The sequence below is a fragment of the Myotis yumanensis genome, unplaced genomic scaffold (assembly GCF_028538775.1).
Source record: "Myotis yumanensis isolate MYYU_CA2020_CCGP unplaced genomic scaffold, mMyoYum1.0.hap1 SCAF_1, whole genome shotgun sequence".
In the NCBI taxonomy this organism is placed as follows: domain Eukaryota; kingdom Metazoa; phylum Chordata; class Mammalia; order Chiroptera; family Vespertilionidae; genus Myotis; species Myotis yumanensis.
In genome coordinates this window covers 29,548,612-29,567,409 of record NW_027223752.1, presented here as the reverse complement: position 1 = coordinate 29,567,409, position 18,798 = coordinate 29,548,612, and the positions used below count along the sequence as shown (strand labels likewise).

The 18,798-nt window shown below is 37.9% G+C and overlaps 1 protein-coding gene across 2 annotated transcripts; it reads left to right on the top strand.

Annotated features, from left to right (window-relative positions):
• Positions 1 to 19: 19 nt before the first annotated feature.
• Positions 20 to 18,365, top strand: FCF1 (FCF1 rRNA-processing protein). Of its 2 annotated transcripts, XM_070416615.1 has the most exons (8): positions 20 to 98; positions 397 to 464; positions 1,868 to 1,939; positions 2,524 to 2,672; positions 6,645 to 6,717; positions 14,821 to 14,908; positions 17,260 to 17,354; positions 18,075 to 18,365. In XM_070416615.1, the coding sequence occupies exons 1-8, from the start codon at positions 96 to 98 to the stop codon at positions 18,121 to 18,123; spliced, it is 597 nt and encodes a 198-aa protein (XP_070272716.1). In that variant the 5' UTR covers positions 20 to 95; the 3' UTR covers positions 18,124 to 18,365. The 2 variants fall into 2 exon arrangements, with proteins under 2 accessions (XP_070272716.1, XP_070272725.1); XM_070416624.1 differs by lacking the exon at positions 14,821 to 14,908.
• Positions 18,366 to 18,798: the final 433 nt, after the last annotated feature.

Below are 18,798 nucleotides of genomic sequence, written 5' to 3'. Positions count from 1 at the left end.
GCTTCCGGGCTAGACTTTGCCGGAAACAGTCTGTGGGTGACGTAAAAGTGTCGCGCCGGCGGTGATTCCGGAAGAAACAAGAGTGCGGCGTGAACATGGTGAGAGAGGAGGATTGAGAAGGGATATGGTCAGACCCCATTTGAGCGGAGATTCAGGGAGTCATCCCCTGGCCAGGGTTCATGCCCCTGCTTGTTTTCATTCTAATCTTAGCTCTTAAACTGCTCCAAGCGGGGCCTATGCTCCAGCGAGTAGGGAGTGGGCCGGGTTGGGGCAGAGAGGATCGGAGGAGCTGGGTCTTTTGAGGGAAGAAGGGAAGGGAATGGGCAAAAGAAAGGAAGGAACTCAAGAACATGGGATGTATTTTCCGACTCTTAACTCTAAAATTTCTGTTTCAAGGGGAAGCAAAAGAAAACGAGGAAGTATGCGACCATGAAGCGAATGCTTAGTCTCAGAGATCAGAGGCTGTGAGTGGAATCAACGGGGTTCATAGACTGCCCAAAGATGTAGAAGTCACGAGGGGATAAGTCGTTAAAACTTTTGTTGTTACTTTGCATTCACTTTTAATAGCATTGTGTCTTGGATGTATGTATATAGCATGAGATAGTCAAGTGTATAACAGCCACTTAGCTGCTGAAGGAGTACCCAGGAAAATGGGACTGGAACTAAACATCTAAGCGTTCACTTTGTGCCACCATTTTTATATATTTTATCTATCATGTCACATTTAAGCCTCCTAATATTTCTGTGAAGTGGGTGTGATTATGTTTATGTTCTTGTCATTAGACTATTACATTCGATAGGGAAAAAATGTTATAATTGTTGAAGGAAGGTGAGGTCAGAGGTGATCTTTGTCTTGTGTCTCCAGCACCTGACACTCAAATATTTTTGAAAGAAAGAATGGGAAACACCTAGATGTCTTCATTTTATAAATTTCATAAGGATTCAGATGACTGTGGAAGAAGAAAGTGGAATGATGTTCCCTATTATAAGGAGGGTGTGAAAAGCTTTACAGCTTCAGTGAAGAATGGACAAAGTTAGTAAGGACTGGTATTGTGTTTAAGAGTCTCAATACAAATGAATGGCCATTAGAGCTTTCAGAGTTATTAAATTGTATTTTCTGCCTTTAGTGTGTATTATGTAATTTTTAGGAAATTTCCCATTAGTAATATTTTATTTCTAGTTAAAGGTTAAATTTTGTATATGTATGGTTACATTTTAGCCCTTTATAAAAGGTGTATGGGGATTCCTCCCCCGTTCCTACTGTTGAAGCATCTGAAGACAAACATCAGCCTTTTTACCCACTGCTCGAAAGTGGATTTTGATCTTTGATAAAAAGCTTCTGACTAAAGAAGAAATGATAGTATAACCAACATTTATTTATCCATTAAAAAAATTTATGGGTTTTTGGCAAGAGATTGTTAAATTTAATTATGTCTAATGAATTATGTAAACTTCCCACACAGTTATTTGTGCTCAAAAATATATATATTTATATTCATGTAAAAAATGTATGCTTAGCCCTAGCTAGTTTGGCTCAGTGGATAGAGTGTCGGCCTACAGACTGAAGGGTCCCAGGTTCAAATCAGGTCAAGGGCACATGCCTGGGTTGCAGTCTCCATCCAACGTGCAGGAGGCAGCCAATCAATGATACCCTCTCATCATTGATGTTCCTATCTCTCTCTTCCTCTCCCTTCTTCTCTGAAATCAATAAAAAAAATCTATTAAAAAAATGTATGCTTATACTAATGTAAAGAAGTCACAAAGTAAGATTTTCTCTGAAGACAAAAAGAAACTTTAAATTTTGAATGAGATTATAACTGCTATTGGTTTTTCTTTCCTGCATTTAATTTACTTTTTTTTTCCCTAGTAAAGAAAAGGATAGATTAAAACCTAAAAAGAAAGAAAAGAAAGATCCCAGTGCACTCAAAGAAAGAGAAGTGTGAGTAATCAACATTTTCATGTTTTCCTTTAAAACATTCTAAAACCATAGACCCCTTAGAAATCCAGGATTTCTCGAACTGATTTGCTCAGTCATTTCTAAGTATAGCACAACTATGCATATGAAAGTGATATTGATGAGCATATACCAACTCCAATGGTTCAAATGATGTTTTATTTCATGGAGCAGTAAAATTTTCTTTAAAATCCTGGGGATTAAATCTAATATCATTATTTGTTTTCTTTGCCAAGAATCGTTCAAAAGAAATAATGGTCATTGTTTAACACACTGGCATTTCTTAAGAGAGAGAATGTATCATCAAAAAAATAGTAAGACCATATTTTTAGAATAAAGGTTATTTCCTGTAAATAAATACATTTAATTTTATGAAACCTCATCACATTTTGCTTATTTTCCTCATTTTGCCCTAGTATGGTGATGGATAAACCATCACAGGATTTATCTCCAAGAACAAAGAAAAAAGAGCTTAATCTAGAGCAATCTGTTCCAAGTAGAGACTCTTTTTATTCATACCAAGGTATCAATGTAGATATTACTTTGTGTTTTGTTTCTTTCTCTTTCAGCCCCCAACACCCCTCCTGCTTATTCTTCCAATATAACACACAGCTAGGCCCACCTTACCACATCCTGGTTGATACCAACTTTATCAACTTTTCCATTAAGGCCAAACTGGACTTAGTGCAGTCAATGATGGATTGTCTCTATGCCAAGTGTGAGTATCATACTTTTACATTTCTGTGACATTTATACAGAATAATCATATTTATCCAAATACATGAAAAGAGGGGAATGAGGTTCTAGTTAACTTAATTGCTGGGCATTTAATGTGCTCACCATAGCAATGACAATTTTTAATAAATTGAAGTATAATTCAAACTTGACTGGGAATAAATTCTCTCAATTCAGAAAACACTTAGTGTGCTTAGGTACTTATTATGGACAATAACTTTGAAAATACTAGGGGAATTTTCTGTTTCCTAATTCTGGATTTTAAAATTCTGGATAAATGAGCAGCCCTGGCCAGTGTGGCTCAGTTGGTTGAAGCATCATCCTGTACACCAAAAGGTGGAAGGTTCGATTCCTGGTCAGGGCACAGACCCAGGTTTCGGGTTTGATCCCTGGTCAGGGTGCATATGGGGGTAGCCAGTGGATGTTTCTCTCTCACATCAGTCTATCTCTCTCTCTCTCTTTCTCTCCCTCCCTCCCTCTTTCTTTCTCCCTCTCTCCTTCTCTCTTTCTCCCTCCCTTCCTCCCGCCCTCCCTCCTTGCTCTCTCTAAAATCAATAAAAAATTAAGTAAGTAAAATTCGGGATAAATGAAAATTTATTATATTTCTCAGTATATATATTCTTATTCTTTTACATTGAGGAGGAAGCATTCTTCATTCCACTCCAGTATAGAAAAGCGAAATAAGACATTTTGTCATTTACAATCACAGAACCGGAAGTGATGATGGTCACTGCTTCCTACTTTGGTATTTATTTGTACCACAAAGGATCTGGGGTAGTTTACACCTAGGTATACGGTTTACCATTAATAAATGTCTCTTGAGTATTTAGATGTCCCTTCCTTCAAATGATCTTCCCTCACTACCGTGAATAGGGAAAAGAAAATTTAGTCCATGTAAAAGGGTATAACTTCCTAATAGTGAGATCTGTTGCATTTTGTGGTGAGTTTATATTCATAATATTTTCCAGTCATCTGGTTAAAAGTACAAGTGAAAAGTAGACTTATGCTTTTCCATAATGAATGAATTATTGGAATCAAAGGAAAAATTTGCACTTCCTTTAATATTTAAAAGATACTATAATGAGTAACATTATAGAGTGATAGTAATGTAAATGTTTATTGATGTATTAAAACTAGCAAGATAGTATAAGGATATGATAGATAAAAACTAAATTCTTTAAATGTCTAAAATGAATAAATGTAAAAAGTGTGGCTCTAGCTGGTTTGGCTCAGTGGATAGAGTGCTAGCCTGCAGACTGAAGGGTCCCAGGTTTGATTCTAGTCAAGGGCACATGCCCGGGTTGTGGGCTCAGTCCCCAGTGTGGGGCGTGTAGGAGGTGCTGATCGATGATTCTCTCTCATCAATGATGTTTCTATCTCTCCCTCTCCCTTCCTCTCTGAAATAAATAAAAAATATTTTTTTTAAAAAAAAAGTGTGCCTGGCCTCAATGGCTCAGTAGTTGAGCATCAACCTATGAATTAGGAGGTCACGGTTCGATTCCTGGTCAGGGCACATGCCCTGTTTGCAGGCTCCATTTCCAGTGTGGGGCATGCAGGAGGTATCCGATCAATGATTGTGTCTCATCATTGATTCTTCTATCTCTCTCTCTTTCTCCCTTCCTCTCTGAAATCAATAAAAATATTTTTTGAAATCAATAAAAATATATAAATTTTTTAAGTGACTACATAGAAGTTTATTATGTTAATATACGAAGGTAACTACCAAGTGAGGAAAACACCTAATAGAGTAACATAATTATCTTTTTAAGGATTAGAATTGATGGGGTAGGGAAGTTTCAGGGGACCGTTACTTGTTCATATAGGCCTTTCTGTATTTCTTTTTATTTTTTTTATTTTTTATTTTTACTTTTTTTGTATTTCTTTTTAAAGCTATGTATATGTAATACTTTAAATTTTTTTTAAATCTCTTAGAAATAATAAAGATTAGTCTCAAGTCAGGCACTAACATGGCTGTAAGAGTGAACTAGAAAGGCCCTTTATGAGGAAAGGCGCTAAACTTGGTAGACTTCTTGTATTTCCATGGTGTTTCTTATAGTTGTCTTAGCTGCTTCTCCAGCTTCTCAGGAATGCTGTGACCTGTTTGTAAATGAGATGGATCAAGGGTACGAGCCTGGCCCTTGGAGTAAATTGTTTCCTTAATGCTATAGCTCCACCATTATTATCTACATGATGATTGTTTAAGAGAGCTTTAGCCCTGTTTAGGCTTTCTCTAGATACGGATACTTTAGAGGACAGCTATAATGCCTTTTCTAAAAACAAGCTTATTAAGGAGAATACCACTTTTTGCAGTCTTTTGTGTAACATAATACCTCAAACTAAAGGCTGAAGAAACATTTAAGTAAGTGCAAACTCACTTACCTAGGAGATTAACTGTTTTAAACCCTGCTTACTAATTTTTCTTCACTGGCCTTTATCTTCTTCTTGCCTTGAAGATGTCCCTTTGACCTTCTCATAGCTCCTGGGATATTCCATTTCCATCTGATACTCCAACAAGAAAGAATAGTTAGCTTCCCATCAGCTTTCTTTTATGCCCATCAGTCCTCTTTTCTATTACTTTCTATTTCTTTATAGTGATTTTAACATTTCTGTACTTTGCTTTCAAAAGTATTAATGTACTTGAAAAAATATATAGCATTAAAAAAAAAATGAAAGTTCCCTATAGTGCCTTACCTCAGAGAGGGTCGGTTTTAAAAACTCATATACTATCTCTGTAGGGTGAAGGTTGTTTTTCTTTTAATGAAAATGGATCATACATTACTTACTATGTATGTTTGTGCTTTTTTTTAACTGCTTTGAGATATGTCATATACTATATAATATGCCCATGTATAATAATAAAACCGTAATATGCTAATTAGACCGGACATCCTTCCAGACAAAGCCGCAGCATCGGGCCAAGGCAGAGGCCCCCAGCCACCGCGGCGGACGGGGGCCAAGCCCCTTGCACGAATTTCGTGCATTGGGCCTCTAGTTTAAAATATATAATTCAATAGATTTTAGTGTAGTCATAGTCAATATTTTAAAATTTTCACTACTGCCCTGGCCAGTGTGGCTCAGTCAGTTGGCACCGTCCCATGCACCAAAGGGTTGCCGGTTCGGGTTCAGTTCCCTGTCAGGGAACCTGCCCAGGTTTTGAGCTCTATCTCAGTAGAGGACATGTGGTAGGTGACCAATCAGTGTTCTGCTCTCACGTCAAAGTTTCTCCCTCTCTCTTCCTATCTCTCTGAAAATCAATTTTTTAAAACCCACATTTTTATTTATTAAAAAAAAAAACACAAAACTGTGGATCCTTAGCCAACATCCCTAAACTCTTCCCTTTCCCACCATTCCTAGGCAACCACAATTTGCTTTCTGTCTCTGTAGATTTGGCTATTCTGGACATTTCATTAAAATGGGATCATAAAATATTTGGTCCTCTTTTATTTAGCACAACATTTTCAAAAGTCACCTATGTTAAAGCATGTACATCATTTCTTTGTATTACCAAGTAATATTCTATTGTATGGATAGATCACATTTATCCATTTCTCCTTGCTTTTCATATTGAAAAAATATATCATGAATGTTTTTCTGTCAGTAATTCTAGTTTTTACCCTGCTATAAACAAGGCTGTAGTGAATATGTCTGTGTTAAAGTGAAGTATTTTAGAGAGGGAGAGGGAGAGAGAAAGGTATGTTGTTCCACTTATTTATGTTTTCATTGGTTAATTCTTGTATGAGCCCTGACCAGGAATCAAACCCACAACCTGGGCATGTGCCCTGACTGGGAACTGAACCGTGACCTCCTGGTTCGTAGGTCAATGCTCAGCCACTCTGCCATATCAGCCAAGCTCATGGGTCTTCCTAAGATTCTTGGCAGGATATAATTCAGAGAGAGTAAAATCAGTTTATTCACAAGTTCTTTTATTAATATGTCGTGTGTTTTTTTCTGGCAGGTATCCCTTGTATAACTGACTGTGTAATGGCTGAAATTGAGAAATTGGGGCAGAAGTATCGAGTGGCTCTAAGGTAGGAAGAAGCTGGTTGGTCTAGAGTTGTTCTAGGTTGAATATTCTTTTGACGTTTCTTCATCTGTTTGCTGTCCAAAGATTTCTTAGCTGAGTAGATTAAATATAAAATTAGTTAACTTTGGTCAAGAACACAGACATTGGAAGGCTAGAGACATTTTAAGCTGAAGCCTTTTTTAAAAATTACATTTATTGGGAAACATTAGTTAATAAGATTATATAAGTTTCAGATGTACAGTTTTATAATACAGCATCTGTATATCCCATTATGTGCTCCTCACCCAAAGCCTAGTCTCCTTTTGTTGCCATATGTTTGACCCCTTTTACTCTCGTCACCATATTCCTCCTACCCCCTTCTCCTCTGTTAACCACCATACTGTTGTTTGTGACTTTTGTTTATTCATTGGTTGCTTTTTTGTTTTATATCCCACATATGAGTGAAATCATGTGGTTCTTGTCCTTTGCTGTCTTATTTTGCTTAACATGATACTCTCAAGGTCCATTCATGTCACAAATGGCAATATTTCACCTTCTTTATGACTAGTATTCCATTGTATTTGTATGCACAGTATCTTTATCCAACCATCAGTCAAAAGATGCTTTGGTTGTTTCTATGTCTTGGTTATTGTGAACTGAGTTACTTAGTCATATTGGTCTTGTGGGCCTCCTTTTAATTCGATTTTCAATTAGAAAGTGTCTTCCTATTAGTTTATCTAGACAGCTCCTTCGGAATCTCACAGAGAATTCATATTCTAAGTTTTGAGTTTACTCTAGAAAGTACCCTTGAATTTAGAGTAGCAGTTCCCAAAGTATGGACATGGACCCCTAGGAGTCTCAGAGACCTTTGCAGGGAGTTTGCAAAACCATTTTCATAATAATATGAAAACATTGTCTTTATACTGGTGGTGGAAATGCTGGTTTGGTGCCTTAGTACAAATCAAAGCAATGGACCAAATAATGCTATTTGTATTTTTTGTTTGTTTTTAACCCACTGGCAATTTTTAAAAAAGCCCTGGCTGGTGTGGCTCAATTGGTTGGGCTTCAACCCATACCTGTAATTGCTGATTTAATTCCTGGTCAGGGTACATGCCCAGGTTTCTGGCTGAATCCCAGGTAGGGGGCGTGCAGGAAGCAACTGATCAATGTTCCACTCTCACATCAATGTTTCTCTCTCTCCCTCTCCTTTCCTCTTTAAAAAAAACACACACACAAAGAATAAATTTTTAAATAGCCAGAGTCATTTAAGAATGTTCTTAATGAAACAATAGATTTTGTTAACTTTACTAACTCTCCACTCTAGAGTACATATCAGTGTTCCTTGTGGTAATGTGAAGTGCACACAAAGCACTTCTGCTGATGCCAAAAGATGAAGGTTAGCTCATTGAAAAGCATTTGTGTGCTTGTTTGAGCTGTGGGCTGAACCAGCTGCTTTTTCATGGAATATAATTTTGTTGTTGTTAATCCTCACCTGAGGATATTTTTTCTATTGCTCTACAAAGAGAGTAAAAGGGAGGGAGGGAAAGAGGGAGTAGGGAAGGGAGGGAGGGAGGGAGAGAGAGAGAGAGAGAGAGAGAGACACTGATGTGAGAGAGACACATCGACTAGTTGCCTCCCACACAAGCGAACCAGCAGCCTAGGTACGTGCCCTTGACCAGGAGTTGAACCCACGAGTCTTGATGCACAGGCTGATGCTCTTAACTACTTAATCACACCAGCCTGGGCTGGAATGTAATTTTATGTGAAGAACTGATAGACTGATATTTCACGCTTTGCTATCTAGCAGATATCTTTTCAAAAATGCAATAAACCTGTCACTAAGGAAAACAACTTACTGTATTAGTTACCAGTGATAAAACTCGAGCTTACAAGTGAAAATTAGAATTTTGGAAAATCATGAGCTTATCACATTCCCAATACTAAAGACTTTTCTGTTGAGACCAGTGATTATATTAATGAGTATGATTTTTTAAATATATAATTCTTTATAAAGTTAAAAGTATTACATATGTCCCCTGTTTTCCCCCATTGACCCCCTCCCTCCTGCCCCCGCTCTCCTGCCCCAGGCTTTCAGCACCCTATTGTCTGTGTCCATGGGTTATGCATATATGCATACAAGGTCTTTGGTTGATTACCTCCCACTCACCCACCCTCCCCCACCTTCCTCTGAGATTCCCTGCTCTGTTTCATGCTTCCATGTCTCTGGATCCACTCCATTCATCAGTTTATTTTGTTACTTAGACTCCACATATGAGTGCGATCATGTGATACTTGTCTTTCTCTGACTGATTTCACTTAGCATGATATTCTCCAGGTCCCTCCATGCTGTCTCAAAGGGTAAGAGATTTTTCTTTTTTATTGCTGCATAGTATTCCGTGGTATAAATGTACCACAGCTTTTGTTTAAATATATTTTATTGATTTTTACAGAGAGGAAGGGAGAGGGATAGAGAGTTTGAAACATCGATGAGAGGGAAACATTGATCAGCTGCCTCCTGCACACCTCCCACTGGGGATGTGCCTGCAACCAAGGTACATGCCCTTGACAGGAATCGAACCCGGAACCCCTCAGTCCGCAGGCCAACGCTCTATGTACCAAGCCAAATTGGTTAGGGCTGTACCACAGCTTTTTTTATCCATTCATCTACTGATGGGCCCTTGGGCTGTTTCCAGATCTTAGCTATTGTAAATTGTGCTGCATAGGGGTGCATACATTCTTTCTGCATTGTGCTTCGGGTTTCTTAGAAGTGGGATCACTGGGTCAAATGGCAGTTCCATATTTAATTTTTTAATGAAATTCCATGTTATTTTCTATAATGGTTGCACCAGTCTGCATTCCCACCAGTAGTGTACTAGGGTTCCCTTTTCTCCACATCCTCGTCAGCACTTGTCATTTGTTGATTTGTTGATGGTAGCCATTCTGACAGGTGTGAGGTGATACCTCATTGCTATTTTAATTTGCATCTCTGATTATCGGTGACTTTGAGCATTTTTTCATATGTCTCTTGGCCATCTGTATGTCCTCTTTGGAAAAGTGTCTATTTAGGTCCTTTGTCTATTTTTTAATTGGATTGTTTGTCTCCTTTTGTTAAGTTGTATGAGCTCCTTATATATTTTGGATATTAACCCTTTGTCAAATGTATCATTGCCAAATATGTTCTCCCATACAGTGGGCTCTCTTCGTTTTGTTGATGGCTTCTTTTGCTGTGCAGAAGCTTTTTATTTTGATGTAATCCATTTGTTTATTTTCTCCTTCGTTTCCCTTGCCTTAGGAGATGTATGTGTAAACACATTGCTACGAGAGATGTCTGAGATTTTGCTGCCTATGGTTTCTTCTAGGATTTTTATGGTTTCACAACTTACATTTAAGTCTTTTATGCATTTTTAATTTATTCTTCTGTATGGTGTAAGTTGGTGATCTAATTTCATTTTTTTGCATATATCTTTCCAATTTTCCTAACACTGTTTATTTAAAAGACTCTCTTGGCTCCATTGTATGCTCTTGCCTCCTTTGTCAAATATTAATTGAGCATAATGGCTTGGGTCGATTTCCGGGTTATCTGATCTGTTCCGTTGATCTTTATGCCTGTTCTTGCGCCAGTACTTAGCTGTTTTGATTACGGTAGCTTTGTAGTATAACTTGGAATCTGGTATTGTGATTTCTCCAACTTTGTTTTTCTTTCTCAAAATTTCTGCAGCTATTCAGGGTCTTTTTTGATTCCTATAAATTTTTGGGGAGTTTGTTCTAGCTCTGTGAAATATGCCTTTGGTATTTTAATAGGGATTGCATTGAATCTGTAGATTGCCTTGGGTACTATGGACATTTTAATGATGTTAATTCTACCAATCCATGAACATGGTATATTCTTCCACTTGTTTGTATCTTCTCTTTTTTCAACATCCTATAGTTTTCCGAGTACAGGTCTTTTGCCACCTTGGTTACATTTATTCCTAAGTATCTTAATTTTGTTGTTGCAATGGTAGATGGGATTGTTTAGTTTCTCTGAGAATTTATTATCGGTATATAAAAAAGCCATTGATTTTTGGGTATTGATTTTGTATCCTGTTACATTTACATTGCCAGATTCATTTATTAAATCTAGTAGTTTTTTGATGGAGTCTTTAGGGTATTTTGTGTACAACATCATGTCATCTGCGAATAGTGAGAGTTTTACTTCCTCCTTTCCAATTTGAATGCCTTTTACTACTTCTTGTCTGATCGCTATGGCTAGCACTTCCAGTACTATGTTGAATGAGTGGTGAAAGTGCACATCCCTGTCTTATTCCTGTTCTTAGAGGAAATGCTTTTCGTTTTTGCCCATTGAGTATAATGTTGGCTGTCAGCTTGTCATATATGGCCTTTATCATGTTGAGATATGCTCCCTCTATTCTCACTTTGAAGAGAGTTTTTCTCGAAAATAGGTGTTGGATTTTGTTGAATGCTTTTTCTGCATCTGGATCATTATCTCACTTCTTACACAAAAATCAATTCCAGGTAGATTAAGTGTCTAAACTTTTACAGAAAATATAGAGAATATCTTAATGATTTTGGAGTGGGCAAGGATTTCTTAAGTCCAAACCACAATGGAAAACTAATCAATTTGACTATATTGAAATCAATTACTTCTCTATAACAAAAGACACGATAAAGTGAAAAGACAAGCCACAAATATTAGTAACACATATAATCAACAAAGGGCTTATTTTTAAAACATATGAAAAACTACATTTCTATAAGATAAAGACAAAATCCTTAAATTCACAATGAAATATCATTTCATACCCAGATTGGCAAGAATTAAAGTATGCTTGACAATGTGAAGAATAGTTGAGAATGTGGAGCAATGGGAATTCTCATACTCAGTTGCTATGGATATAAATTGGACAGTCACTTTGGAGAGCAATTTGGTAATATCTGACAAAATCGAGGTTGTCAATATTCTTACGATACTGTGTCTTTCAACCTGGGAAATCACAAATCTATAGACTGTAAAGTCTATTTAACAACTAGTAGTTTTTTAAGTGAAGTATAGAATAAACAATAAAATACCAGCATGCATTGCATGTAGCACAGATTATTATATCACAGAACTTTTTTTTTCATTTTTATACTGAGTGCTAGGTAAAATGTATTTCATACTGTGAGTCTGGTTAAAAAAGGGGGGGGGCTGCCTTTGAGAAGCTCATTTACATATATTGGAGACAAGTATTGGAATTTTTCTTATATGTATAGTCTAAGCAGCTAAAAGATCCATTAAGATAATGAATAAATTGTGGAATGCTCATGAATAAAATACTACACAGTAGTGAAAATGAATGAAGTAGAGTTGCGTGTCAATATGGATAAGTCTCTCAAAACAATGTAAAAAAAAAAAAAGCAAGCACATATGTGGAACATATTGTTTATCTGATGTTTAAAAACATGCAAACTAGGCCCTGGCCGGGGAGCCCAGTTGGTTAGTGTTGTCCCGAACTCCAAGGATGTAAGTTCAATCCCCGATCAAGGCACATACAAAAATCAACCAATGAATGCATAAATAAGTGGAACAAGAATTTGATGTTTCTATCTATCTATCTATCTATCTATCTCACTTTCTTTTCCTCTCTCTCTCTCTCTAAAATCAATCAATAAAAATTTTTTAAAAACATGCAAGCTACATTGTTTACAGGTACATACATATGTAATTTTACATACACAGTAAAACTTATGTGAGACTGATAAATACCAAGTTTAAGATAATAGTTACTTGTCAGGAGGTAAAAAGATCTGTTAGGATTGGAGAGAGGGCTTTATTCATTTTTATTTGTAATGTTTCATTTCTTTAACGAGATGGTGGATACAGTTCATCATTCTTTATACTTTTTTACATACTTGAAATATTTCAAATAAAAATGAGAAAAGAGGCAATTATTTAAAAAGTAATTTAAAGAAAACAGTGGGAGGAGAGAACACTGAAGCACAAATGGAGGCACCAAGTTTGGCTGCGAAGAGAAGCCGAGAAATGGGTTGTTAATTAGAGGGGCTGGTATTAGTAAAAAGAAGGATTTTTTTTTTCTTTTTTAACATGGATAAGGTCCTAGAGCATGTTGGTATATTTCTGGGAAAGAACAGTGGGGAGGAGGAGATTGGTGACTTCAGCAGTAAAGGGATAACAAATAAGAGCAAAGACCTAGACAGCTGCCTACCTCGTTTCTCAGCGGCCAGTCTTCCTTTCTCCCAGTGTCTCCTCTTCTCCAGAGCCCACTTAGTCTTTCTAAGAAAAAGCTTTGCTTGTGTTACTCTGTCCTGGAGAAAATTTTCATGACTCCCCATCACTTGTGTCCTCAGCCTGGCATTGGAGACTCTTCCCAGTTTGTCCTCAACTTGCCTTTCCAGTCCTATCTCACTTTCCTCTACACGAACACTCTTCTCACTCTTCCCTGAACACACCCCAAGCCATTTTACAGATGTGTTGGCTCCCTGTTTGGAATGTGCCTGCCTTAACTTTGCTGGGAACGTTCTTTCATCTTCATTTTGTTTTTATCTCCATGTAACTTTTTCTTAAATATACCCAACCCGCATTGACTTAGCTCTGAACTCTGCAATGTGGAGTATTTTTGTTGCACTTGGTACCTGTGTGCTGCCGTGTATTTTTATTCATCATCATTGTGTAATAGAAAGAGTACGGCTCTGGGGATCACAGACTTGGGTTTTTCTATTTCACATTTGTATAAAAATAATACGTGGTTGATTTTCTAATAGCAAACAATATAAACAAATACATATGGGGTGGGACAAAAATAGGTTTACAGTTGTGAGTACACAAAATAGTTTATTCTTATATTATTATTTATTATTATATTATTTTCCATATGAATAACTGTAAACCTTTTGCCACACCCTGTACAATAAAAAGTAAAATTCCCCCTCCATATTCACACTTTGTCCATTCTCCTCCCCTGGAATTGACAACTGAGAAGGATTGGTATATAGATGTATTTTCCAGGCAAATGCAAATCTAGAGAAAAGAGATTTGTCTTTTCTTAATTGAATGATAGTTCAGTGGCCTATTTTGTTTATTAAACAGGTTATTATAGGTCCTTCCACGTTGATACGTACAACTCTACCTCATTTTAAAAAAAAATAAGATAGGGGTATCAAAATGTATTTAACTTGATGGATATTCAGATTATCTCAAGGTTTTTTTTAAAAAAATATGCTTTTATTGATTTCAGAGGATGGGAGAGGGAGAGAGAGTTAGAAACATCAGTAATGAGAGAGAATCATTGATTGGCTGCCTCCTGCACACCCCATAAGGATCGAGACCAAAACCCAGGCATGTACCCTGACAGGGAATCAACCATGACCTCCGGATTCATGGGTCAACAACGCTCAACCACTGAGCCCCACCGGCCGGGTGATTATCTCCAGGGATTGTTTTTGTTTTTGTTTTTTTATCTCCAGTTTTAAATTATGTTTATAAACTATGCTGTGGTGGCTATCCTTGTGCCTACATTCTTGTACAATGTGTAAGACAATTTCCTAAAAGTGAATTGGTTGGGTTAAAATTGATTTGGTTTTGAATCCTGGCTTTCCCAGCTTGCTTACTTTAAACAAATTAATTCATCTCAATCTGCTACCTCATCTGCAAAAGGAAATACAATAATTCAGAGTTTTATGAAGATTACCATATATGACCTAAGACACACCAGCTGTCAGTCAGGAAATTTTAATTTCCTTTTTTCTCTAAGTTCTTTCCAATTAAAAAGTAAGCTTCACCCCTAGCTGGTTTGGCTCAGTGGATAGAGCATCAGCCTGCAGACTGAAGGGTCCCAGGTTCGATTCCGGTCAAGGGCACATACCTGGGCGGGCTTGATCCCAAGTAGGGGGCGTTCAGGAGGCAGCTAATCAGTGATCCTCTCTCAGCATTAATGTTTCTCCCTTTCTCCCTCTTGCTTCCTCTCTGAAATCAATAAAAATATTTTTTTTTAAAAAGGTAAGCTTCATAAGGAGAGAGGTGCCTTAAGATCTACACATAGGTCATGTTACTCTTTTTACACTGATTAAGACTCAGAAAGTTATCCAGTTGCCAGAATGTTTTCCTTAATCCGCTTTTATAACCTTTTAGGATCGCCAAGGATCCAAGATTTGAACGATTACCATGCACACACAAAGGAACCTATGCAGATGACTGCTTAGTACAGAGAGTAACTCAGGTATCGTCAGTTTTTAAATGCTTACTTTGTGTGCTTAGTAAAAAAAAAAAAGAGAGAAGGCAAACTATTGTCTCCTAAATGTTCATGGTCAGAAAAGTAGCTAGGAATTTAAACGGTAATGTAATACATATACATATACATATATATATAGAGAGAGAGAATCCCTTCATAGTAATTATAGGTGTCCTCATTTACTAGAGGGAAGTGGATTAGAAATGTATAGGATAGCATAATGGAAAGATCATGGGTTTCAGATATTAGCACCTGCATTTATTAGGTGTGTGATTTGGGACACTTACTGATTCTTTAGTCCATAAATCTTTTCTATAAAATGATTCAAGTGAGTGAGTGTAGATAATACAGTTGACCCTTGAACAACGCCAGGGTTAGGGCTCTGACCCCTTGTGCAGTTGAAAATCTGTGTTATTGTCTTAACTTTTTTTTTTTTTTTTTTAATATATTTTATTGATTTTTTACAGAGAGGAAGGGAGAGGGATAGAGAGTTAGAAACATCGATGAGAGAGAAACATCGACCAGCTGCCTCCTGCACATCTCCTACTGGGGATGTGCCCGCAACCCAGGTACATGCCCTTGACCGGAATCGAACCTGGGACCTTTCAGTCCGCAGGCCGACGCTCTATCCACTGAGCCAAACCGGTTTCGGCTATTGTCTTAACTTTTGACTCCCAAAAACTTAAGTTGTCCCTTGGTATCCACGGGGGATTGGGTTCCAGGACCCCCTGCAGGTACTAAAATCTATAAATGCTCAAGTCTCTTATATAAAACTAGTGTCCCAATGCACGGATTCACGCACATTGAAAGGAAATTAATTAGAAGGTGGCCTGCGGCACGGCACTAGGCAAGACAGGCCAGACATGCCCTGGAGCCAACCTTTCATGGTCCCTCCCCAACCGGCCGCACCTGGGGCAGCACCATGGCTTGAAGGGCTCTGCGCAGTGAGCGGGGTCCCTCTGGCAGGTGGAGTCCCTCAGCCTGGCCTGCAGGGATTGGCCGAAACTGGCTCTCTGACATCCCCAGAGGGGTCCCGGATTGAGAGAGGGCAGTTCTCGGGTGACACATCCTGGAATCGGGCTCCCTCCTCTCTGGTTCCGAGGTGCATCACCTGAGAACTGCTGCTACCAGGTCACCGCAGCTCAGCAGCTCCTGCATTGGGTGTCTGCCCCCTGGTGGTCAGTGTGTGTCATACCTACCGGATGGTCAGGCGGTGGCTTAGCCTTTTAGAGATAGGTAGGTAGGTAGGTAGGTAGATAGATAGATAGATAGATAGATAGATAGATAGATATGATGTGGATCAATGCATGCAGTCCGTCCTTCACATCTGCAGACTCCCAACTGCAGAACAAAAACAATACAGGTATTTATTGAAAAAATTCACATATAAGTGGACCCAAGCAGTTGAAACCCGTGTTTTTCAAGGGTCAATTTATACCAGATTTCACCTCTCTGTGAATCTAAAATAAGGTTCCATTCCACTTACTCCCCACAAAGGAATTTTGTTCCTCTCTACGATGCCCAACCCAGAAGCATTTCTCAGTTGCATCTAAGTCTCCCAGGGTGTCATCTCACAAAGACCCTGGAATCAGTTGTTTTTTATTTCTTAGCAGCCACCACTGTTTGCCCTTATAAGAGCCTCTCTAGGCTGTGGGTAATCATCTTCATTGAATGACCACATTGTCAGCCCTTTAGCAACTCCATTCATGGGCATGTCCAGCATTTCCCTTAATTTCCACAGCATAGCTGACATCAGGCTACAACTTGTTATAAAACTCAGTGGGAGGTTTGGGTATGATAGAAGTAAAGTACAACATAAATTACCTCACAGATGGCAGCTACATATTGCTTTCAGAGTTGCTAGGCTAAGACTTGTCCTGGAGATCCTAGTCTGGCTTCAGGACCAAGAGGTCAGCCTACCTCCACCACTAGAAGGCCTCAGAGTAGGCCTTACAATCCTGAGAAAGGCAGAAGCTGTGCCCTCCAATCTAAGGCACTTACTCTGCCTTTGCATAGAGTCCCTTGGGGCATTTTCCCAAAATCAAGGAATTTTCTACCCCAGATGTAAAAGTCATTTCCACATATGAGACAAAAAATGGATTACAACTTTTAGCTTTTCTGTCTTCTCCTCCTCAAGATTCTCAGAGCTACATTCAGCCCTGGGCAACTTATTAATATGTTTTATAAACATGAGCTCCTCAATCATAGTATCTACTCAACAAATTGTTATACCTTTGCTATGTACTGTGAAAATGAATTAATTCTTCAGACTCGACAGTGATTGTGCCATTATAGTATCACTAAGTAGACTCAGTAAACTTTATGTGTGTCTCTTATAGCACAAGTGTTATATTGTGGCCACAGTTGACCGGGACCTTAAACGAAGAATCAGGAAGATCCCTGGAGTTCCCATCATGTACATTTCTAACCATAGGTGAGAACTTCCTTTTGGGGAAGTAATTAAAAGTATATAGTTGATATCAATTAAAAATGAGGTCAGATTATAGAAGAATTTAAAAGATATTGTATCAAATACTTACATAGTTGTATTTGAAAACGTGAGACAAAATAACAAGAACAAGGGCAAAAGATAAGGTAGAATTTAGGAAAGAGGCAGACATTCACATTGTTACAATATGATTAACAGAAGAAATAGAGTGACATGTTGCTTTAAATGCAAAGCAGTAACTTAAATCAAACTAATCTTTTTGGCCAGAAATTTTTATTTTAAAAGCCTAGTGCATGTGATTAGCACCCCTCTGGGAAACTGCCTATTTAAAAAAAAAAAAATTTAAAGCTGCTCTTTATCCTTCTTGGATGTTCACATGCCAGTCCTCAGACTATTACTGCCCAGCCTCTCAGCCTGGGGAGAGCACAATATAGAGGGAATAATATGGGCGAGCGAGTTGCGCTTACCTGGACTCAGTGCCCAGCTCCCCCCGTTGGTAACTTTCTGACTTTGAAGAATAAAGAAAATACATTATAGTCAGCATTTTGCTTCAGATCACTCACTGTGATATCCCTTTAAAATGTTCTGACTGACAAAAAGGATTCACAGTGAGGGGGTAAGAGTATCGCCGTCAGTAAAGAATGGGTTTTTAGGTGGCTCCTGGACCCACCTTTCTTACCAGTGTTAATTTTTTTTCCTGATTAGGTACAACATTGAGCGGATGCCAGATGATTATGGAGCCCCTCGATTCTAATACTTAAAAGACAAGTTTCTCTGCTTTCCTTCAACCAACTTTCTCTGTTGCAGGTTTATTAAACATGCTACAACATGCGTTTTTGCTCCACTCACACATTTGCTGTTATGAGCTGAGAACAGTTAAATACACTCACTTTTTGGTGGTGTTTTGAAAATGATTTTGATGTTGTTTTGAAAATGATATTTTGTTTCATTTGAAATTTTGTTACATCTTTTTATAAATCAGATGACTGCTCACAACTTCCATGGTTGTTTTATATTATTTACTTATTAAGGTTATACTCGGTACTTAATAAGATATGGTCCTACCCTCAAGACACTCTTATTATGTTGGGAAAGGGAAACATGTAGATGAATAACTACAGTAAAATAATATGCTAGGATAAAAGTATGACAACTAGAAACAAAAGAAGAGAGAATGATTTCTTTCTACTTGGTTGGGAAAGGGAGGGAGGAAAGGCTACAGGTAGTAATGTTTGAGTTAATCTTTAAAAATAAATAGGTGCTTGCCTAGTAAATGAGATAAAGAAAATGAGGTGCAGGAAGCATAAACAAAAGCATGGAGACAGATATTACATGGAATGAATGTGTTTCACCTGTTCAGACAGCTGCCAGGAGATTTTTATAACTAGAACGTAGGGGGAAGTTATCTGTACCCACATCTGGGACTCTA